Here is a 20168-nt window from a genome sequence, read left to right as displayed (position 1 = left end):
AAACTAAGACGAACCAAATCCCACCAACATTAAGAAATGACTTCCAAGAACTTCATATAAATAAAAGAATCTCCCTTTTTGCTATAAATAGGCTCAGACCTGTTTTAAGATATGAACAGTAGTGATAGAAAGCTTGGCAATAAGTACATTTCTAGTAGGTGATGGCCTCGTGTGTACTGCCCTAAATTGTGCCCACCACATGAAGGAGAAGGAGACGAATTATCCAATGTTTACAACTCTCCTTGGGCACTTGACCTCACTAGGTAGTTATGTTGGGGTTCAGGTATTTAGTTAATGGACAAATTAAATTACATAGTGACTCCAAAATGTGTTTCTACAGAACATCTGTGCTCCACAGTTAACTCCCAATGCTCCCTCTACAATCAAATGATGATGCTCTTTCTTCAGAGAGCACATCTCATAGATTTAAGTTAACAGATTCACTTTTAAGATTTTTCTACCATAGATTTAAAAAAAAATTTTGTTGCCTATTACTCATCAGAATGCTAACAGAAAAAGGCTTGAGAACTATGAAATATTTATTATACCTAAACATTAGAAGATTTGAAGGTTCATATCAGCACAATATACTGCTTATGGAAATATGCTTTGATAGTTTTGCTTTTATACTAGAGATCCATATTTTCTCATAGTAAATGTGAATTCAGTATGTAAACATTTTAAGATACCCCAAAGAGTTAGGGATTTCCTGTCTGTTCTTAAATGGGTCTGAGAACCACTGCATCAATGTCTGGCTCCAAAACCTTCTCTGGGGTTTGTGCCAAAAAGATGCTAACAGAAACATCCCCAAGAACAAGGTTTCAAGGCAAGACCACCGGGAAGATCCCAGTACAGCTGCTACTAATGCCCCCATCTTTCTTAAATATGTACCATATAGCTTAAATATGTAACACTGAGAATTTGTGTTTCTATGCACTACAGTCGTAGGACTTGAGGAAACTTGCAGTCTATTTGTAGGCAGCTGGGTTTAAAATATTAACACTGCATCTCTTAGCACTAACAGCCCTGAGAACAAAGCGTTCAAATTCCAGCTCAATAGAAACAATTTTCATGAGAAACTTTAAAGGTATAAAATCAAATTCTGGAAAACTTCTTAAAAAAATCAACTTTTGAGGCACTAAAGACTACAGTACTTCAATAGATGGAAGGACTTTGAGAAAAGAACAAAGCTGTGTTTACACACATTCACCTGGTGAGGTAATGAAAAGCATGTGTCCCTGAATTTTTTAAATATCGATGTGTATCACCGTATCTTCTGGCCTCAAGAATTTTGGTCACTGCTATAAAGCACTGGCATAGAAATCTGTACTACGAAGGGGAACAGAGTCAAGAGCTCGGTTGGTAACCACTTCAAGTGACTGGCAGTGCCCCAGGGCATCGAGGATTCCAAGGCCAAGTTAGAGCCCAAAGGTCTGACAGGTCAGAGGGCAAATGACTGCACCAGTGTAACAAATCTTCACAGTAGGAATAAAGCCTCTCTTCTAGAACAAAAACATTCAACCTGCTAGTACTGTCTACACAGCAAAGAGAAAGAAAAGGGTACACACAAATTCGCGGTGACATGAATGAGTCTCCATTCTCTACATGGTGCATGTGAAACTGGAGATACGCTACAAAAGTACAGACATACTAGGAACTGTTAGCATTTCTCTGCTGTTTTATGTTAGAAATATATGTTACCTGCCCCCCTTTAATATAATTTGTAAAGCTTTACTAAATGAAATACTTCGCTCTAAGAGAAACACCTACTGATTATGTGAAAATAACAATTCTGTATCTTTAAAATCTCTACTTACATGTTGGAGTATGTACACTTCATATAGTATTTAAAATGAAATACTTAGCATTCATGAAGACTGAGATGTCATTACTGGTTAACCCATGCTTTCTGAGATTTTTCTTATAGAGTATATGCTTCATAGTCCAAATACCTTCAGCAGCTGCCTGGCACAGGCTCCTCAGTAGGGTTTCATTGGGCAGAGTAACAGAGCTCCCATCTGTCCGTGAAAATGAGCTGCAGATAGCAGTGAACAGAGCTGTGGTGGCTTGGCAGGCCACTGCGATATTGCCACCTTTCTCCACTTGCTGCTTTAGACAAGTACAGACCACCCAGCACACTTGGCAGACATGGCACCTGTTGAAAGTCGCCGATTCTTCCTTATTGACTAGATCCCATCCATAGCCCATGTCTTATTGCAGTCCACCCTTGTGCTCTCAGACAGTCCCCGCAGCTCTCCGTGATGAGGTTTATGTAACAAGGGCATCAGGCTCTTCCATGTTGTGGATCTTGCTGTTACTAACAAGAATGACTCAGGAAGCATCACTTTCCTCAGCCAACTGCTAAGAAGAAAGGACATTGGGTGCTCCTGGGTCCAGTCATTACATAGTGCAAATGCTGGCTCTTCAAATGAGAAGTCCAGCTCATCAAAACCATCCATCACAAAAAGGAGATTTCTGGACTCGGACAGGATCTGGTCAATGGGGACTTTAGTTCTTGGATATTAGTTTGTAAAGCTTTTCTCCTTTGCTTGACTAATTTCTCTCCCACTGAGATAAAAAACATAGGCAAACTTCTTGAAGAGATCCCCATCTGCCCATTCTAACATTGTCTTCTCAACAACGTTGTCTTCCCAACTCCAGCATCTCCATAAAGGATGACTGTTTGTCACATCTTGTAAGTGTTGATATCCTTATCAAACATATTCTCCAACAGCTTTTGGAGAAATTCCCTGATATGAAGTTGCAGATTCTCCAAGCAAAGAGTTCTTACCCCATATAATACCAAACTTTTCTTCGTTACAGTTCTGTAGTCTGTTCCATCATCAGTCTTTGAGGGACAGAACTTCTCAGCGATGCCCTGCAACAGCCATGGAGCACTCTCCAGAGCCGCGTGTAGTGAGCTGCTCTCCACTGCTCGGTCTGAGTCCAGTGGGATAAAGTATCTGTGTCACTCCTTCAGCAGCCGCCCAGCACTCTTCAAGAGCTGGAGTTGACGGGCTGTGCTCTCACGAGTGAGAGTTGTCTGGATCTGGCTTCTGTTCTCATAAATAATCCAAACCTGTGGAGCCTAGACCTTGAGAACACTTAAAGGACGCTGGCCTGCATATTCTGTGTGATGCTTTAAAAAAAACTCAAACTGCCACATTCAGAGGCTAGGATTGGGAAACTGCGGTTTAACCCCTGCTTGCTGTCAGGATCTCTTAAGTCCTTTCTTGTAGCAGCCAAAGTTTGGGTACAAATGAACTTAATGAAAGAATGCCCTCAGTACAACACAAATAGGAATTTAATGTTAAATCTTGAGGTCTCCAACATGCAAAATGAACTTATAGTGATGGACGAAGGAAATTTATAGGAAAAAAAGAAGTTCCTGAAGGATGTGAAATTAACAATCCACAATAGGTGATTAGGCCACACAATTGTAATACAGAATGTGGGTGCTGGTTGCAGAACCCGATGTGCCTTTAAAAAATTAAAAAAAAGCATAACTCCATATGGTATGGTCTTTAACATGAGAAATACTGGTCTATATCCAGATATACTGAATTGTATTTCTAACAGGGATAAGTTACACATGGCTCTGTAAAATGTTTGCTGTTTCACGTGGGTGTTGAGAAATAAAGCAAACCCAGAAAATGAGAGAGAGAGAGAGAGAGAGATAGAGAGAGAGAGAGAGAGAGAGAGAGAGAGAGAGAGAGAGACAGAGAGACAGACAGAGAGAGAGAGAGAGAGAGAAGAGAGAGAGAGAGAGAGAGAGAGAGAGAGACAGACAGACAGACAGAGAGACAGACTTAGGCTTAAGTAGGTTTTGTCATTCAAGGTATGGAGTTAGAGATATATCGCTCTTCACCCTTCCACTGCAAAGGAAACACAGAGAGTCCTGTGAGGTTTGACAAGTAACAAGAACAAGGGCATGCTAGTCTGAAGTAATATGAAATCAAAACACCAATGTGGTTCTTAATTGGCTAGATATGACCAGGAAACAGCAGAGATAAGTTTTTGGAATTCCTATGGATAACACATCAATCAGTTCAACTAAGGTATCATACGAGAACAGCGAAATCTAAAGGAGATACTTGTAGAGAATCCAGTCGAATTGCTAATTGTGCTTTGCATGGACAAAACTAAAAGGTCACACTAAAGTCCACTGGGCTACAACTTCAGTATTTCTTGTGCTTTAACAAATCTCTTCCCGACACTTTCCCTTAAAGTATCTTTCTTCTCTGGATTGGTTTGTGGAAGTCAAGACACAATTTAAAACTGCACACAAATTAAGCAACTAAAATCGTGGGCTCTCGCATTTCCACGGCAATTTAAACTGCTGACTGGATCAGCTGCACAGTCGCATCTCTCTGCCCTAGATGGGAGCACAGCACTCTAGGGGCTGGGCATGGTGAAGGAGACCCGAGAGCCAGGGCGTTACAGGAGTTTGTTCCAGGCTGCACTTTAATACGATGATTGTGATTATGTCAGAATTCTTCAAAAACTCAGAACTATGTCTATGATTCCGGACATAATCTGCACACAATCCAAAAGTCTACACAGAAATGGAAGGGCACGCATACAACATATTAATAGAATCCACTTCACAGAATCTTTTCCTAGTTAGATTTTATATCTGTAACAGAAGTCATAAGAGTACTATATATATATATATATATATATATATATATGTACACATACAGACACTTAATAATTCTTCCATGGTTTACTTCTATTCCACTTTAGAAAAGTGCACATACATTTACAAGTCAAGAATTCAAAAACAACTTAATTCCTAATTTTAGACTAATGTCAAAAATAAATCTACTTTAAAACTCGAGGGAAGGGCTGGCTTACCAACATCATGAACACTCACAAATAACGGCTGGAGGTCGTGCAGAGTCCCTGTAAGGCCAGTCCTTCTTGGGCACAGGCTGGGGACACAGCCAAAAGCAAAAATACAACTAGAGTTCACTCTATTTCATATGCTGATCACAAAGGTCTTAAATAAAGCCCACAGTCTCGCTCCCTTCTTGGCCGCTGTCCCGGGTCTTCCTCAGCACTGTTTGACTTGCTCAGATTTTCTCGGCAGTTCTAGTTCCTATTACCACAACAGACTAAACTACGGCATAGGTCTGTCACCAATCTGGCAAAGGAAGCCATGATGCAGGCACTACATGGGACACCTGGCCACCAAGAGAACACAATTTTTTGATGAGTTTAGTTTCAGGAAGTGTGTCAGCCACACAGGGCTGGAGCTTTGTTAATTCCATTTTATAATCAGTAAATTCTAGATATGAAGTCTGAAATCAGCAAAGAACAATTCAACTTAAATGCGTAAAATTTCCATTCCACTAGATGCTACATTGTTGATTTAAAACCCTGGTTTGGCAACCACTTAACTTCAGGAGTGATTTGTCAGACGAGTGACATGTACTGAAGCTACTGTATCTGTTTCTCATGGTCACACACTACAAACCACAGGAATGTTATAGGAAAGACACTTTATAAAATTATACACCTTGATATATTCTTTCAAAGTTACTAACTGCCTGCAAAACTAAGCCAGCACAATTTCAAAATGATAGAAACATAACAAAAATAAAACATGAGGTTGCTTATGAAGGCTATAGCTTTGGGACAACTAGATCCAGACCCGACGGCCCCGCTTGTATGGAAGGTCCTGTCTATTTGCAGGGCTTTATGGCCACAGCGTATTCTTCACTCATGGCACACATGACAGATACCTAGAAGGGCAAAGGGCGAGCAAGGAGTTACTCAGAAGGTAATGCAAAGAGAAGATGTATTGTATTCACTAAATACTGCATACATGTCAACAACTTTTATGTTTTTTGTAAATGGGTAATCCAAAGCAGCTAGCCTGTCTTCTGGACAGTTTTCAGGATTCTAATTTCTCAGATGGTAGCTCAGGACAACTTCCCAGGAAAACGGAAACACTCCATCAACAGTTACTCTATGTTATACTTCTGAATTATAACAAAGTCCATCTTTCCCCTCTGTACTCCCTTCATAGGCAGATCTAAAATAAGTATGGAGTTCCATGTCAAGCCAGAAGAAATAAGACAGATAAAACCCACCTCCCACACTTGATGCTTCCTTTGGTAGTAAATAGATCTTTAAGGGTGCCACAGAAATTACCGTATGGTGATCATTTAAACATTTCAGCAGTATTTTAAAGTTATAGTTCACAGGGTTGAAATCTATTTTATATATTACTGTTGTATGTATGTAAACAGATGAAAAATACTTTTATTAAAGGTGAAGAAAACATACAGCAAGATGCACAGATAATGACCCCCTGCAAGCAGCAGAGGAGGCTGAAGTATCCACATACAGTCTTATGCTAACCTGTTAGGGCCAGTTTTAGAGTGTGGTTTTGAGAGTCTGCCATCAGTCTTACCTGCACATCTTCACCTGCATTGTATTTTCCTTCTATTTCTTTGCCCAATTCACCTTCTGGCAGCTTAAGATCCTCACGGACTTCACCGGTTTCTGTCAGCAGGGAAAGGTAACCATCCTGAATGCAGATGAGCTGTTAGAAGAAATTACAGGTGCAGCTGATTAGACGGAATCCTCTTTGGTGCAACGTTTGCACAGGTAACTCTAGCAGTCACTGGGTTGGACGAGAACACAGCAGTACACCATCGGATGTGTGGCGTTTAAAGACGCTAGCATGACTTATGCCCTCAGTCCTACTTGGGAGGCAGAGGCTAGCCTGGTCTCCATTGCAAGCTCCAGGCCAGCCAGAACTAAATAGTGAGACCCTGCTTCAAAAAGAAAATAAAATAAAGAAAAGAAAAGAAAAAAATAGGAAAAATACAGGCGTTATAAACCCAGAAGAGTGTGTGACCCCTCCCCATGTACTAGCCCACGCCTTCTGCACTGCCAAGGGATTCATATCTTCAGCCACAATATGGACAGAGCTGTTCTGAAAGAAAATGTAAGTTTTTAAAATAATATGCTTTAGAAACTTTCCAAATCAGAAAATATAGAATAATTTTCCTCTAATAATCACACTTGTACGTGAACATATTGTAAGCAAAACTTTCCTGTTAGTGGACATCAAAGTTATGTTTAGTTTTTCACTATTAAAATGATGTATTTTACAATTTAATTATAACCAAAGTTAATGTGGAAATTTTTGGTTCTCAGACCACTGTTAACAGATTTTTTAAAAAACATTTACATACATATATATGTCTATATACAAATGCATATATATGTACATATATATATCATCCAATATATTCTATCTGGCTATCTATCTTTACATCTATATGTATTGTATTTTGATCTTATTCTCCCCCAGTTACCATCTCTTGACCCCCCCCCCCGACTGCAGCTGATCTCAACTAGCCCCTCTTCTATTTTCATGTCTTCCTATTTCTTGGTGAGCTGGTAAGTTTCACCAGGGTTGCTTCTGGAAGTGTGGGTGAGGGTTGTTCACAGGAGCCTCTGCTGCTTACAAGCACTGCATGACTGCAGGAGGAGTGTCTTCCTTCACTGTCTGTAGACCCTCAGGGAGGGATGGCAACAGACTCCTAATATTATCTTATGGCATTAATGGAACAAACCTAGCCATGACCTAACCTGTAAAGAAACCTACACGTTGATAATACTTCTTTAAAAAAGATTTATCTTTTAATTGTGTGTAGTTGTGCATGTTTGCATCTGTGTCTGTATCTGTGCAGGAGCTTAAAGAGGCCAGAGCTGCCAGGATTCCCCGGAGACGGAACTGCAGGCAGTTGTGAGAGTGGGAACTGAACTCAGGTCCTGCAGAGCAGCAGCATCTGTCCTAACTGCTGAGCTGGGTCTCCAGCCCCTCCCTCGATATACCTCTTTATTTATGGGAATGAGGAAAACAGCGAGGCCGCACTAGCAGTGTAACTACAGTTCCAAGACAGTGCAAAAGCTGCAAACACATGCACACACGGTGGGACATGAGCCCTGACATCTGTAACCAGAGCTACGATGTATAAGCCGACATAATAAATAAAAGGAGTATCCAAATGCTGCAGGATCACCACTTTGCACAGGAGACTCAAGCCTTGATTCTACACTGTGAATACCAGAAACTGCAACAGTACTTTCTCGTCAGGACCACCAGACCACAAACAACCACACAGACACTTAGTATTAATATGACCTTGGCCTCAGCTTAGGCTTTTCCTCAACTAGCTCTTATATCTAAAACAAACCTGCTTCTATTAACCAACCTTTTACCATGTGCCTGGACTACCTCTCCTCTGTACAGTATCTCCGACCTGTTTCATGTCTTCCTGGTGTCTGCCTGCCTCTCTTCTTCTCAGAGTTCACTCTCTCCCTGGAAGTCCCACCTATACCTCCTGTCTAGCTATCGGCCATTCAGCTTCTTATTACACCAACCACAGCAATGCATCTTTACACAGTGTACAAATATTCTGCAACAAAGAACTTTTTGTCACCGAAATGTCTCAGAACTAGCTGGGAACAGTGAAGATCAAGGAGTGACAGGTACACGCAAAGTATACAAATGCCTGAAGGTGTGAGGCTCACACCCAGTGTGTAAATCTCTGAGGGTGTGAGGTTCACACCCAGTGTGTAAATATCTGAGGGTGTGAGGTTCACACAGTGTGTAAATATCTGCAGGTGTGAGGTTCACACAGTGTGTAAAGATCTGAGGGTGTGACAAACACGCACAGTGTACAAATGTCTGAGAGCAGGTGCTTGTGTAAGGCAGAACTTGCTGCCTTTAGCAGTTCCTGAGGTGGAATCCATACTTCAGGACGACAGGCTCCTATTGCTACCAGTGACTGAAAACAGGAGGCAGATAATAACCATTTACATACGCTATTTTTTTTAAGATTCAGAATTCATTAAATGAACTAAGGTGAAATACATGAAGTATTTCAAGACAAAAATGTCTAAGTGTAAATATAAGCATATAAAGGAAATGAAGCCCAAATAAATGTGAACACTGAGAAACATTAATTAAAAAGAACACATCTTTTAAGTGGAATCATCCCTTGTTAGCACTTAATTATCTATGTATACACCTTTATATATGTGTACACAGACATACAGTGTACACAATACATTGCTATATATTCTTCCTTTGCTGAATCATTGAAACCTAAGTCTCACAGATCATGCCTTTTCAGATATAAATTCTTCAATGTGTTTGCCCCCAAAGGACACACTCTTATGTAAGTTTTTCAACTAATCGATGACCCATCTTCAAATGTGCCAGTTGTCCCAAATGTGCCTGAGTAACACCCTGCAGTTTTCTGCTGTTGTGTGGGTTTTGTTTCTTTTGAAACGTGGAGCAGCTGTAATATCCTGTCTTTCAAGACATGACACTGACTTCATTAATAGACTGTCACACAGTCTGGGTCTGCCTTGTTACTCTGTACATTATCTAAAATGATGTGCCTTGGAGTACCAATCATGGCCAGGAGCAATGTACCTAGCACACTAATGGTGCCGCACGAGACCTGACCACCTGGTTACTAGAGTGGCTTCTGTAAGATCTTTATAGTCTAAATATAGCTTTCTCTCAAAAAAGAAGGAAGCAGCCAATGGTGTTACTGCTAAATCTTAAGTATATTTTTGGTGCAAAATTCCACCTTTCCCCAAAGGTTTAGGATGAGCCCACATGTTAATACATGCAGTTGGTATCCTGACTCCTGAACAGCACACATGCAATACATGCAGTTGGTGTCCCGACTCGAGCAGCACACATGCAATACATGCAGTTGGTGTCCCGACTCCTTGAGCAGCACACATGCAATACATGCAGTTGGTGTTCCGACTTCTGAGCAGCACGTGGGATGTACTGGCACCTGAATGTGGCATCTTCTCTTACCGAGAGGGTCTTACTAAATAATCAAGGGCTACTTGGGAAAACAGGTGACTTCAGGTCAGAGTGGGAGGTGGATACGATGAACCTGGACCATGTGCTCATTAGAGTATGAGGAACCATCAAGGCCATGAGTTAGGCACAGTCCCAAAGGGAGCCAGGAATTAGCGTGACTAAGCTTGCTTTGACTGTAACAAAACAACTTGTAAATTAATGTGGCAAGAGAAAGATAACACACAGAAATCAAATATGTTGTTGCCTGAGTTCACAGTAAAGTCCGTTTACTGGTTATCTTCAGTGCATCCAGAAGAGGACATTTCAAAACTAATAATGGGAGGGAGTGAGATGGCTCAGTGGTGGAGAAACCTGTTGGCAAGCCTGGTAATTTGAGTACTATGCAGTGAAGGAGAAACAAATCCCTCAAGTTTTCCTGACCCCGACATTCCATCATGGTAGTGTGTGTGTCTGTGACTCGTGTATACATATGCATACATATGTATGTTCCATGTACATACACACACACACCACACACAGAAATGCTCTCTCTAAATATTAAAATCCCTGATACTGAAAGGCAGAGTGAAGTATTTATGTATTTATACTGGCTTCCTTGTGTACTTATACACAAATGCATGAGAATGTACTCTGGAGATGTATGCCTTAGTCCTCAAGATAAAAGCAAAACAAGTGATTAAGAATTTCCATAGAGTAGCCTGGTTTTCAAAGAAAATAGTAGAATACTGGATCATTACATTTTTTCCTTTAAATTAATGGAATGATTTTATATATGTATATATATGTATCATTCCATTAATTTAAATATATATAATCAAATATATATATAATCAATATATATATATATATATGTTGTGTGATATTTTATTTGTGTACTGACAAATAAAGCTTGCTGGAGATCAGAGGGTGGCACTACCCACTAGTTAAACCACAGAGCCAGAAAGTGGTGGTTGATACACTTTAATACCAGCACTCCTGGCTCACGCCTTTATCCCAGCCCTCGGGAGGCAGAGACAGAAAGTGATACAGTGGGGTGTAGAGAGGATCTCAGCCTTTTTGGATGCAGGATGAGAGAGTAGGAAGCAACTGGCAGCTGCTCCAGGTTCTGACTCCTGGTTTTTACTGATTAAGATTATTAGATTAATGCTTCATATATATGTCTAATAACGTTACAGAAAAAGCAAGATTCTGCTGGGTGTGGTGGTGCATACCCTTAACCCCTTAATCCTAGCACTCTAAAAGGCAGAGGCATATAGATCTGTGAGTTTAGCACAGCAGCCCCCTAGTTGGTTTCCCACACTCCTATACCATGTGCATATGGACAGCACTTATTGAAACCGACTGGGCTATATTATAAAGAGGAGAGAAGATGTGAAGTTGGGAAGAGTAGTGGGAGGGGCAGGCCAGGTGTTAGGTAGAGGAGGACATCTATATATTATCTAACTGTATTGCATTCATGTATGAATACAAAGAATAAATAAAACATTTTTCAAAAGGACAGGGTAACAGATAGAGCAGGACTGTCATATATTGATGAGTATCAAACCCAGGCGATGTATATGTGGGCTATGGCACTAGAAATTCCACAATAAAAAGTCAAATATGGCAGTGAGACAGCTCAGCAGGAAAGCGTTGCTGCAGAAGCCTGATGATGTGAGTCTGGAATGCACATGATGGAAGAAGAGAGCCACTACCACCATGGCAGGAGTGCACACACGTGAGAATATATAAACTAAAGAAACAATGTACAGCAGAAAGAGAGAGCACGGAAACTACTGAATGCTGGAGGGAGGCACAGTGGGCTGAAGAAAGGATGAGCTAATCGGAAGGTGACTACTGATCCGGCCAATGATGCGCCCAGAATGAGAAAGAGTGTAGAAAGGCAGATTATGGGAAGGGTGGTTTTGTGTTTTGCCTGTGTTTGTATTACTACTAATATACCAACAGATGGCAGGGGAGATTGTCACTACTACGAATGCTTTCTTAGTCCCAGTTGACTGGATTGGCTTCACATTCTATTTCAAAACAAGCAGCTGTCACTATGCAAGTTGAACTTACTTTCTTTCACTCCAGCCTTCTCTCCCTTGCACTCTTCAGTTACTCCCAGAAGCTGCTGGTCCTGGGTAGAGTGAATTCTTAAACATATTATGGTAAGATGCAAGTAAGTAAGATGATCATCCACTGGGGTTTGCTCTGACCCAGCAAGGCATCCCGGGGTATGCACAGTGACAGGGCATCATCGAGTGAAGGAGCGTGGAACAATAATGTGGGAGGGCCCTAAAGTACCAAGAGCTCGAGAAGTGGCTCAGATTCAGAAAGCACTCTCTCTCACACTGAACCACTTCTCCCTCATGAACATATACCGATGCTTGGTGGGGAATTTTTTCTGACTAGCTGACTGTAAAAACAAGAATTTTAGAATGAGTTCTAGCGACCATGAACAGTATGAGGAGCCATGCAGAAAGGGCTGTGACAATGGTAGGGTAAGGAGACTTAGACTCTATCGATTTCTACTGACTATGGGCAAAGAGTCAAGAGTTGTGTTAGAGAGTCAAGGACACGGGAAGACCAAGCTAGGAGAATTTTAATGAGGATAGAGGTAGTGGTACATGCACAAACTCTCTAAAGTTCTCCTAGTGAAAGACATTCAACTTCTTGTATATTGCTGCTTAGTACTTACTCAATAGGCCTAATGACACAGGCTTCTCTCCCTGAGGCTGACAGAGCCCCAGATGTAGACTGAAGCAGGGTCCCTGATCTGACATCTTTCCCCAGTGGGGGAACGCTAGTACCTAATAAACACTGCAGAAACAGCAAGCTCCACTTCTTGCAGTAGAAACCAGTCTACACATGGACTGCTTTTTCTGCCTGCAGTGCTTCTGCTAAAAGTACACCTCCTCTCTGCTGCGGTGCCTCAGATGGTCTCACTTCTGAATAAAATGCTCACTTACAGGCAAAAGTACGAGACAATGAGATGCTGCCCTAAGAGGTCAATGGTTCATGAATCCCACCTCTATGAACAGCTTGCCTATGGGACTGATCTTGAAGACTCATTTATAGTACCCACTAGGTGATAACTTTGTGGGCCTAGAGTACTATTTTACCATTTACAATATAATACATGCTATTTTTCCTGTAAGAGAACTCACTGACTTAGCAACCTAACATGTGGCTCTTTTCACTATTGTCTTTAATGATCCTGTAGTACTATGTCTGTCCCTTCTCCCTAATACTACTGGGCTCTTGATTTAGTGGTTTCCATTCTCTGAGAAAGAATGTTTCCAATGAAGAATACAAGGCATTCATAGAACTTATTAAAATAAAAAAAAGATTTTAAAGCACGGGGAAATCATAGCATCCCTATTTCTTTTTAAAAAAGATTTATTTATTTATTGTGTATACAGTGTTCTGTCTGCATCTATGCCACCAGACCAGAAGAGGACACCAGATCTTATTATAGATGGTTGTGAGCCACCATGTGGTGCTGGGAATTGAACTCAGGACCTCTGGAAGAGCAGGCAGTGCTCCTAACCTCTGAGCCATCTCTCCAGCCCCGCAATCACTATTTTCTTTATTACTAATGTTTTAATTTCAATATGGAGTCTGTGAGATGGCCTAGGACTACAAGTCCTTACATCCATAGGACCCACGTGATCGATGGAGAGAACCAACTCCTGAAAATTGTCCTCTGACCTCCACAAGTGTGGAGGCATGGCACACACAAACACTAGGTTATATAAATGCAAATTGAATTTAAAAGTCATAATTCTGGCAGCCTGCTGGCACTCAAAATACTGAATTCAGCAGATACAAAGGAACTGAATGTAGCCAGATAATAACAGAAGCAGGGATTTAACCAAGGCACTTGGATAGAGGAGTGAAGACCACCAGAGCATAGTAAACACACTAGAAAGTTCACAGAACTGAGTTCCTAACTGAATGCCTAGAAATAAACATTCGATGCCAATTTTATAACAGAGAAGTTGCCAGGCATGATTCTAAGTGTTCACTAACCTCCTATGCCAGACATGGTCCTAAATATTAGCTAACCTCCTATGCCAGACATGGTCCTAAGTGTTCACTAACCTCCTATGCCAGGCATGGTCCTAAATGTTCGCTAACCTCCTATGCCAGGCATGGTCCTAAGTGTTCACTAACCTATGCCAGGCAAGGTCCTAAGTGTTCAATAAGCCTTCAAATGGTCTCTTAAGAAGTTTGTTATTCACATCCCATTTTATGAGGAAAAAGAGAGACAAGAGACTGAGTAACTTGCCAACCAGGTCGCTACAGTAATAAGTGCCAAAGTAGAGATCTAGATCCACTTGATGACGCCATCCTTCGCTGTCCCAGTCTGTCATGTTGACAGCATACTATGGCTGGGACTACGGGAAAGTAAACAATGCCTCTTGGGTACAAGCTTGAGAAGGCAGCCCAACAACTCCAACCACAGAACACTTTAAACAAAATAAAAAATGAGAACGTAAAAGCTTTATGATAATGAAAATTTTGTAATGGAGAACATGGCCACAGTACACTAATTTTCCCTTTTGTCCTAGGCTACTATATGGTTTGGCATTGTTAGTAGGAAGTCTGCTTAATTTCTGCACGAGGTAAGGGGTATGCTTGGACCTTACTGAACACCCAAATAAAATCCATATCAAATTAGTCCTTTTATGTTCAGTTTTAAGCTTCAATGTTCGTTAATTTGACCATAGCAATCATGCGAATTGCTAGTGTTGGCTTGATGAAGCATCGACAGGCGGAGCATGGGGAAACCACTGAACACGGAGGATACTGAGCGCTCAAAGCACTCACAGACAGGATGAGAAAATCCATCTTGGCAAAATTAATTCCATACTTAGCCTTAATCTGACATGTCAATCTTATACACCACTGAATAAACACATATTCATTTACTGAGTGCCTACTACGTACCACATCTAAGTTCAGTCATCAAGAACAATGAAATGATTAGGTAGAATTTGATATAGAAAAATGTGACGCAGAACAAAAATACTTGTTGGCACACACAGCTGCTCGTGGGCATATACTTTCATCAGTCAGCCTTGGTTCATAGACTGAAAGGCAGAGGTTAGAGAAACACAAACATCTAGCTAGAAAGTGCTAGAACTAGATTCAAACCTAGATCTGCCTGACTCAAACATTGCTTGCTTTGGTGTTTGATATAACCTATCAAAATATTTTAAATTGTTCAGACTTGATACATAAAACACTCATAAGTGGCATAGTGAAATATAAAACCAAATTAAGACTAGAAAAATATGTATACATATGGAGAGCGTCGAAAGAAGTCACTGAGTGAATGCGTGATATGCAGTACAGAGACCAGCTTAAAGGTTAAAGATAATGCTTACACTTAAGAAGGAAAGTTTATTTTACGCTGTATTTGGTACAAAAACTTCTATAGCTATGATCAATCAAGAGATTCTACATTCCAGAAGGTTGATTAACATCACACACCAAACCACAAAATGCCATCATTAAACATGACCTATCTCCAGTGTAATTGGAACTAAAAGCTTGAAGATCATATATGTATGTGTGTGCGTGCACATGCGCGTGTATGTATGTAAGATATATTATATATATTATAAATATATATAAATATATGTTAATAAAAGGTAACAGTTAGTGGGTATAATAAGTCATTTACATAGTTTTTTATTTTCTCCTTGTACTCAGTGGCCAAGGCACTTATTATTTATGGGTTTCAAGTTACTTCCTACTTAAAGATACCAGATTTTGAATTATGTAAAACTTGTTTAGTAGGAATATGAATTCCAGTGTTGGAAATCTTAGGTCTGCTCGCTGAAAAAAAAAACCAACACACTTAGGAAGGAGTTATCTAAACCTGGAAAATCTTTCACAGCAGAGAGAATAGTAATTTACCAAATATTAGACTTTCTGATACCCTTGGTCTGAATACTTGCATTTTAAATACTACATTTGTTTATTTAGTAAAGTATGTGTGTGGCACATGTGTTTCACGGCTCATTGTGTGGCGGTCAGAGGACACAGGAATCTATTGTGTCCTTCTGGAACTGAGCTCAGGGGCCAGGCTTGACAGCGAGCACTTTGACCAACTAAGCCATCTCACTGGTCCCCAGCGCTGTCACAATGCAGTAGAGGTTAGAGGTACAGCATGCGGGCCTAGCACAGCATAACCAGGTGTAACCTGTATTCCCAGCCCTCAAAGGTAGAGGCAAGAAGATCAGAAACTGAAGGTCATCCTTGGATGGAAGTGAGTTCAAGGCCAGCCTAGGATATATGATGCCCTATTTCAAAATTTAAAAAGCATAAATATTAAAAAGAACAAAACAGAACACCTATTTGTCTAGTCTGTAAAGTAAGTGGGTCTACTAACTGGTGAGGAAAGACCCTATAAAGCTACTCTCAAATCTTGTCAAACTCCTACTAAGACATCTGAACCAACATTAGTAAGGAAATCACTACTTACTTGATAATCATTTCTCTTATAAATTTGGAACGTCCATGTTGTGGAGTGGAAGGACAAATATCTTCATATTTTTTGCCAGTGAAAATATCAATTCCAACAAGGTGTAACCTAACATAGGGGACAGGAACACGTTGATCTGTCAGTACAGAGCTACTTACATGGGGGGCACAATCCCAACAACGGATCGGAATGGGTTCTTTTACCTCACTCCAAGGTCATCTTAGTTTTCTTAAAAAAATAAAGTAGCAGTGGTCATAATTGAGATTCAGTAAACACCTGATAGTATCAATGGCATCAAAACTCAACACCCTACAGATCTTAGCACTTCAATTACAAGAGTCCACAGAAAATGAAGATCAGGTCTCTTAGAGTTTTAAGAACAGGTTGGTTTCACTGTAAATGAGATGTTTTAGATCACCCAGATTCAGGAAAGTTTTAGCTGCCAGCTAATTAACATTCTAAGGACCCAGTTAAGGAGAGCATTCAGAGAAATAGCTGACCATTCAAAGACCGAGGGACGAATAAACAGTTCTTTTAAATACAGAAGCCTCATGATGTAGAATGGAACACGAATGATCTCGCTGAAGCCAAAGAACGACCTGGAAGGGCTTACCTTGGCATGACCATGCTTCCCAGTCTTGAAGTGACATTCCACGATTTTGCATGGGTCGTCCTTTGAGCACAGCACACGAAACCGTTTGTGCGCAGGGCTGAGCACTGCATAGGGTAAGTGCTGGAACCCCTGCATCTCCAGTAGTGAAGTCAATTTCGTCTGCCAATGGTAGGCTGGGGAGATGTGTGTTTTTCTGAGGGAACTATGCAAAAAGTTTGTTTGCTTTTTAATAACAGCATACAGGTAGGGCCAAGTCTCATTCTGGGGGGCAAGTAACAAGCCGAGCTCAGGGTCCCATTAATTTTGCATTTATAGGCACCCACTCTGAGTGGTGGATACTTTGTCATTCAGGCCTCTAAAACTTTTTCAGCCCTTGTAAGGAGGTGGGGAAGGAAAGCCGCAGAGGAGCTCACACGGGGAGTGAAGGCGATGCCAGCCCCTGGGCCAGCAGGTCCGATCCTCACCACCCCACCGCAATAAGTGCCCACAGCCTTCCAGCCCATCCCCGCTGACCGGGCTTGTCAGCCAGGCCGCAGGTCCAGGGAAGGCTGGGTCAGGAGCACCGGGCTGGCAGCACCTAGCCCTCGGGCCGCCTAGCACCCCTCAGCGGCGCCGCCCTGGCATCCCGGTCTCGGCCCCAGGGGCGAAGGGCCCCTGCGCCCGGCGGTCCCGCGCTCCCCCCGCCGTAAGCTTTCTATGCATCTCGGCTTCCTCCCCTCGCCCGGACCCCAGCATCGTTGGCTGAAGACCCCCGCCCGCCTGCCCGACCCCAGATCTTCACCTTCGGCCCGCACCGCACGCCTTCGCTGCGTCCACCGGTCCCTGCGGCTGCGGCGGCGCTGGCGGCCGCGGCTGGTCCAGGAGACGGGGCGGGGCCGCCACGCTTCCCACACCCGGCTCCCCGCCCCAGGCCCGCCCCGCTACGGCCCGGCCCACCGTCATCCCACTTCTGGGATAGGCCCGGCGCGGAGTCGGCCCCGCCCCCCGGATCTCCCATTGCTCGAGGCTTCCCGAGTCCCGCCCAGTCACGTGAAGCGCGCCCTGGCAACCCCACGTGCTGCGGATTAGTGCACTTTCCGGCGTGCAGAGGTGGCTGCAGTCGACTGCTTGAAGCTTCGCTGTGCTACCCGGCGCAGCTGCGTCCTCATCATTCGGCTAGGGCCCAGCTGACCTTGGGGATAGCCATTAGCCCTGGCACCGCAGGTGCGTGATGCTGTCACACAATGGTCGTCAGAACTCTCAAGTCCTGCGGATTTTCCAAGTGTCCCAAGTGGCGGTGGAAGGACTTTGATTCAAGCCTCTGGTACAGCTTGCAGCCCTCCTTGGGGGTTGGAGTCCATGCTTGGAACGCGAAGAAGAATGCCAGCCGTGGTGCGTTATTTCATGACTCCGCATTGTAGGCTGGCAGAGGACTGCAGACACCCTGTGGTGAGGTGCTGGTGCCGCCTGGTCGGAGTCAACAGTATTCCCAGGGGTGGAAAATTCCTCAAGATGTGTACCAACCATGAGCCCAGAGCTTGTCTGTTCTGCCCCAACGCATCTTCCTGGCACTGGTGTGCCCTAGGAGTTTGTTTTTTTTGCTGTTGTTTGCTGTTAAGGATTAAAGACATTCTTCAGAGGGGGCGCTTCTCTCTCCAGTTCGTCTCATAGCTCCATTTCTCTTACCTTGAAGAGAATCTAGACAAATCACTTCTCACTCCGGAACCCCGTGCATTCGTTCAGTGACTTGGCAGTGCTGTCTTGTAAGTAAATCCAGTTTTATATTTTGTATAATATATGCAGAACGTATTTCACTTGTGTTTTCTGGACGCAATAAGCACTTGACTTCCAATAAAGTAAACTCTGCCTCCTGTTAATATGTGAAAGAAACCAAATCAGAATCCAAGGCTATTGAGTTCCCTCTGCGTTTTCTTTGTTGCCTAACCTTCCGTATTTTATTGTTGCCGCTAATATTTAAGAGTTATATAGGAGTGTATTGTTTCATCTCTGTTGTTTAATCTTGACTACTAATGTTTTTTAAACTAACATTAAAGTTAGAATTTTTGTAAAATAAAGTGTACTTTTAATTCCATGGGTTTTGAAAAAGAAAGTCAATTATATAATCACCATCATAATCAAGATAGAATATTTTTCCTCATTCCAAAATTTCCTGTGGCTTGGTCTTCAAGCTCTGTCTCCCACCCCCACCGCATACCCAGCCAGACTGTGGCAGCCATTAGCAGTTACTCTATTATCTGCATTTTGATAATGGACAAAGGTAGGGGCAATGATGCGGTTTGCCCCGAATCATGTAGCTTTGTAAGTCAGTCAAGAAATTAAAGCTGAAATTATTGCTTTCTCTTATATATTCACATATCCACATAAGATTTGTATGTGGAATCAATGACTATTTAATTTAACCAAAACAGTGCCTTCCGAAGTCTCTAGAACACTGAAGTACCACCTTCAGAGCCCTTGTAGCTCTAGCAGAGTTAAGAGCATTGGTTCCTTGTCGGTTCTTGAGTCACATATTCACTGGTAAGGAGAGATTCTGTCACATTTATTTCTATTGAAGACATCTGATTTCATATGTATGGTTAATATTGGGTATGTGGCTAACAGCACTATAATTCAAACCTGGTATCTTATTTACCTCCTGTTGCCTCTATTTGGCACAACCCATCTTGAGCATAGGAACATAGAGAACTTTTCAACCGATCTTTCAGGGGCATTTTAAGCAGAAGTCATACATTGCAAAACAGAAACAAAGTTCCAAAATAAGTAGTAAATAGAGCATAAAGAAGACTTATGTGCAATTTGATAGTTGAAACCATAAAAGAGAATACTTTTATTTGACCTCGGCTGGGGAAAATGTGGACAGGCCAAATTCTCTGTGATGGCCTAGAAAGCACATGGATTGTTTTTTTTTAAAGGTTATTTTTTAGATTTTATTTAATTATGTATACAGTATTCTGTCTGCATATATGCTGCAGGCCAGAAGAGGGCACCAATCTCATTACAGATGTTGTAAGCCACCATGTGGTTGCTGGGAATGGAACTCAGGACCTTTGGAAGAGCAGGCAATGCTCTTAAAACCGCTAAGCCATCTCTCCAGCCCCAAGCACATGCATTGTTTAGGAGGTTACTAGTGAGTTTTCTTTTGTGTGTATATGCAAATCCACAACTGTGGAATCCCAAAATAGTGAGGATTGAGTATTTAATTA

The 20168-nt window shown here is 42.0% G+C and overlaps 1 protein-coding gene across 1 annotated transcript; it reads right to left on the bottom strand.

Annotated features, from left to right (window-relative positions):
• Positions 1–4759: 4759 nt before the first annotated feature.
• On the bottom strand, positions 4760–17468 carry Eif5a2 (eukaryotic translation initiation factor 5A2). Its single transcript, XM_038347067.1, is given in 9 exon segments — positions 4760–5747; positions 6422–6553; positions 16353–16370; positions 16372–16395; positions 16397–16460; positions 16952–17031; positions 17034–17092; positions 17095–17167; positions 17379–17468. Coding segments are annotated over 9 exon segments (600 nt in total). The 3' UTR covers positions 4760–5687.
• Between the last annotated feature and the right edge of the window lie 2700 nt (positions 17469–20168).

The sequence above is a fragment of the Arvicola amphibius genome, chromosome 11, assembly GCF_903992535.2.
Source record: "Arvicola amphibius chromosome 11, mArvAmp1.2, whole genome shotgun sequence".
In the NCBI taxonomy this organism is placed as follows: Eukaryota; Metazoa; Chordata; class Mammalia; order Rodentia; family Cricetidae; genus Arvicola; species Arvicola amphibius.
This window is presented reverse-complemented; position numbering and strand designations above follow the sequence as displayed.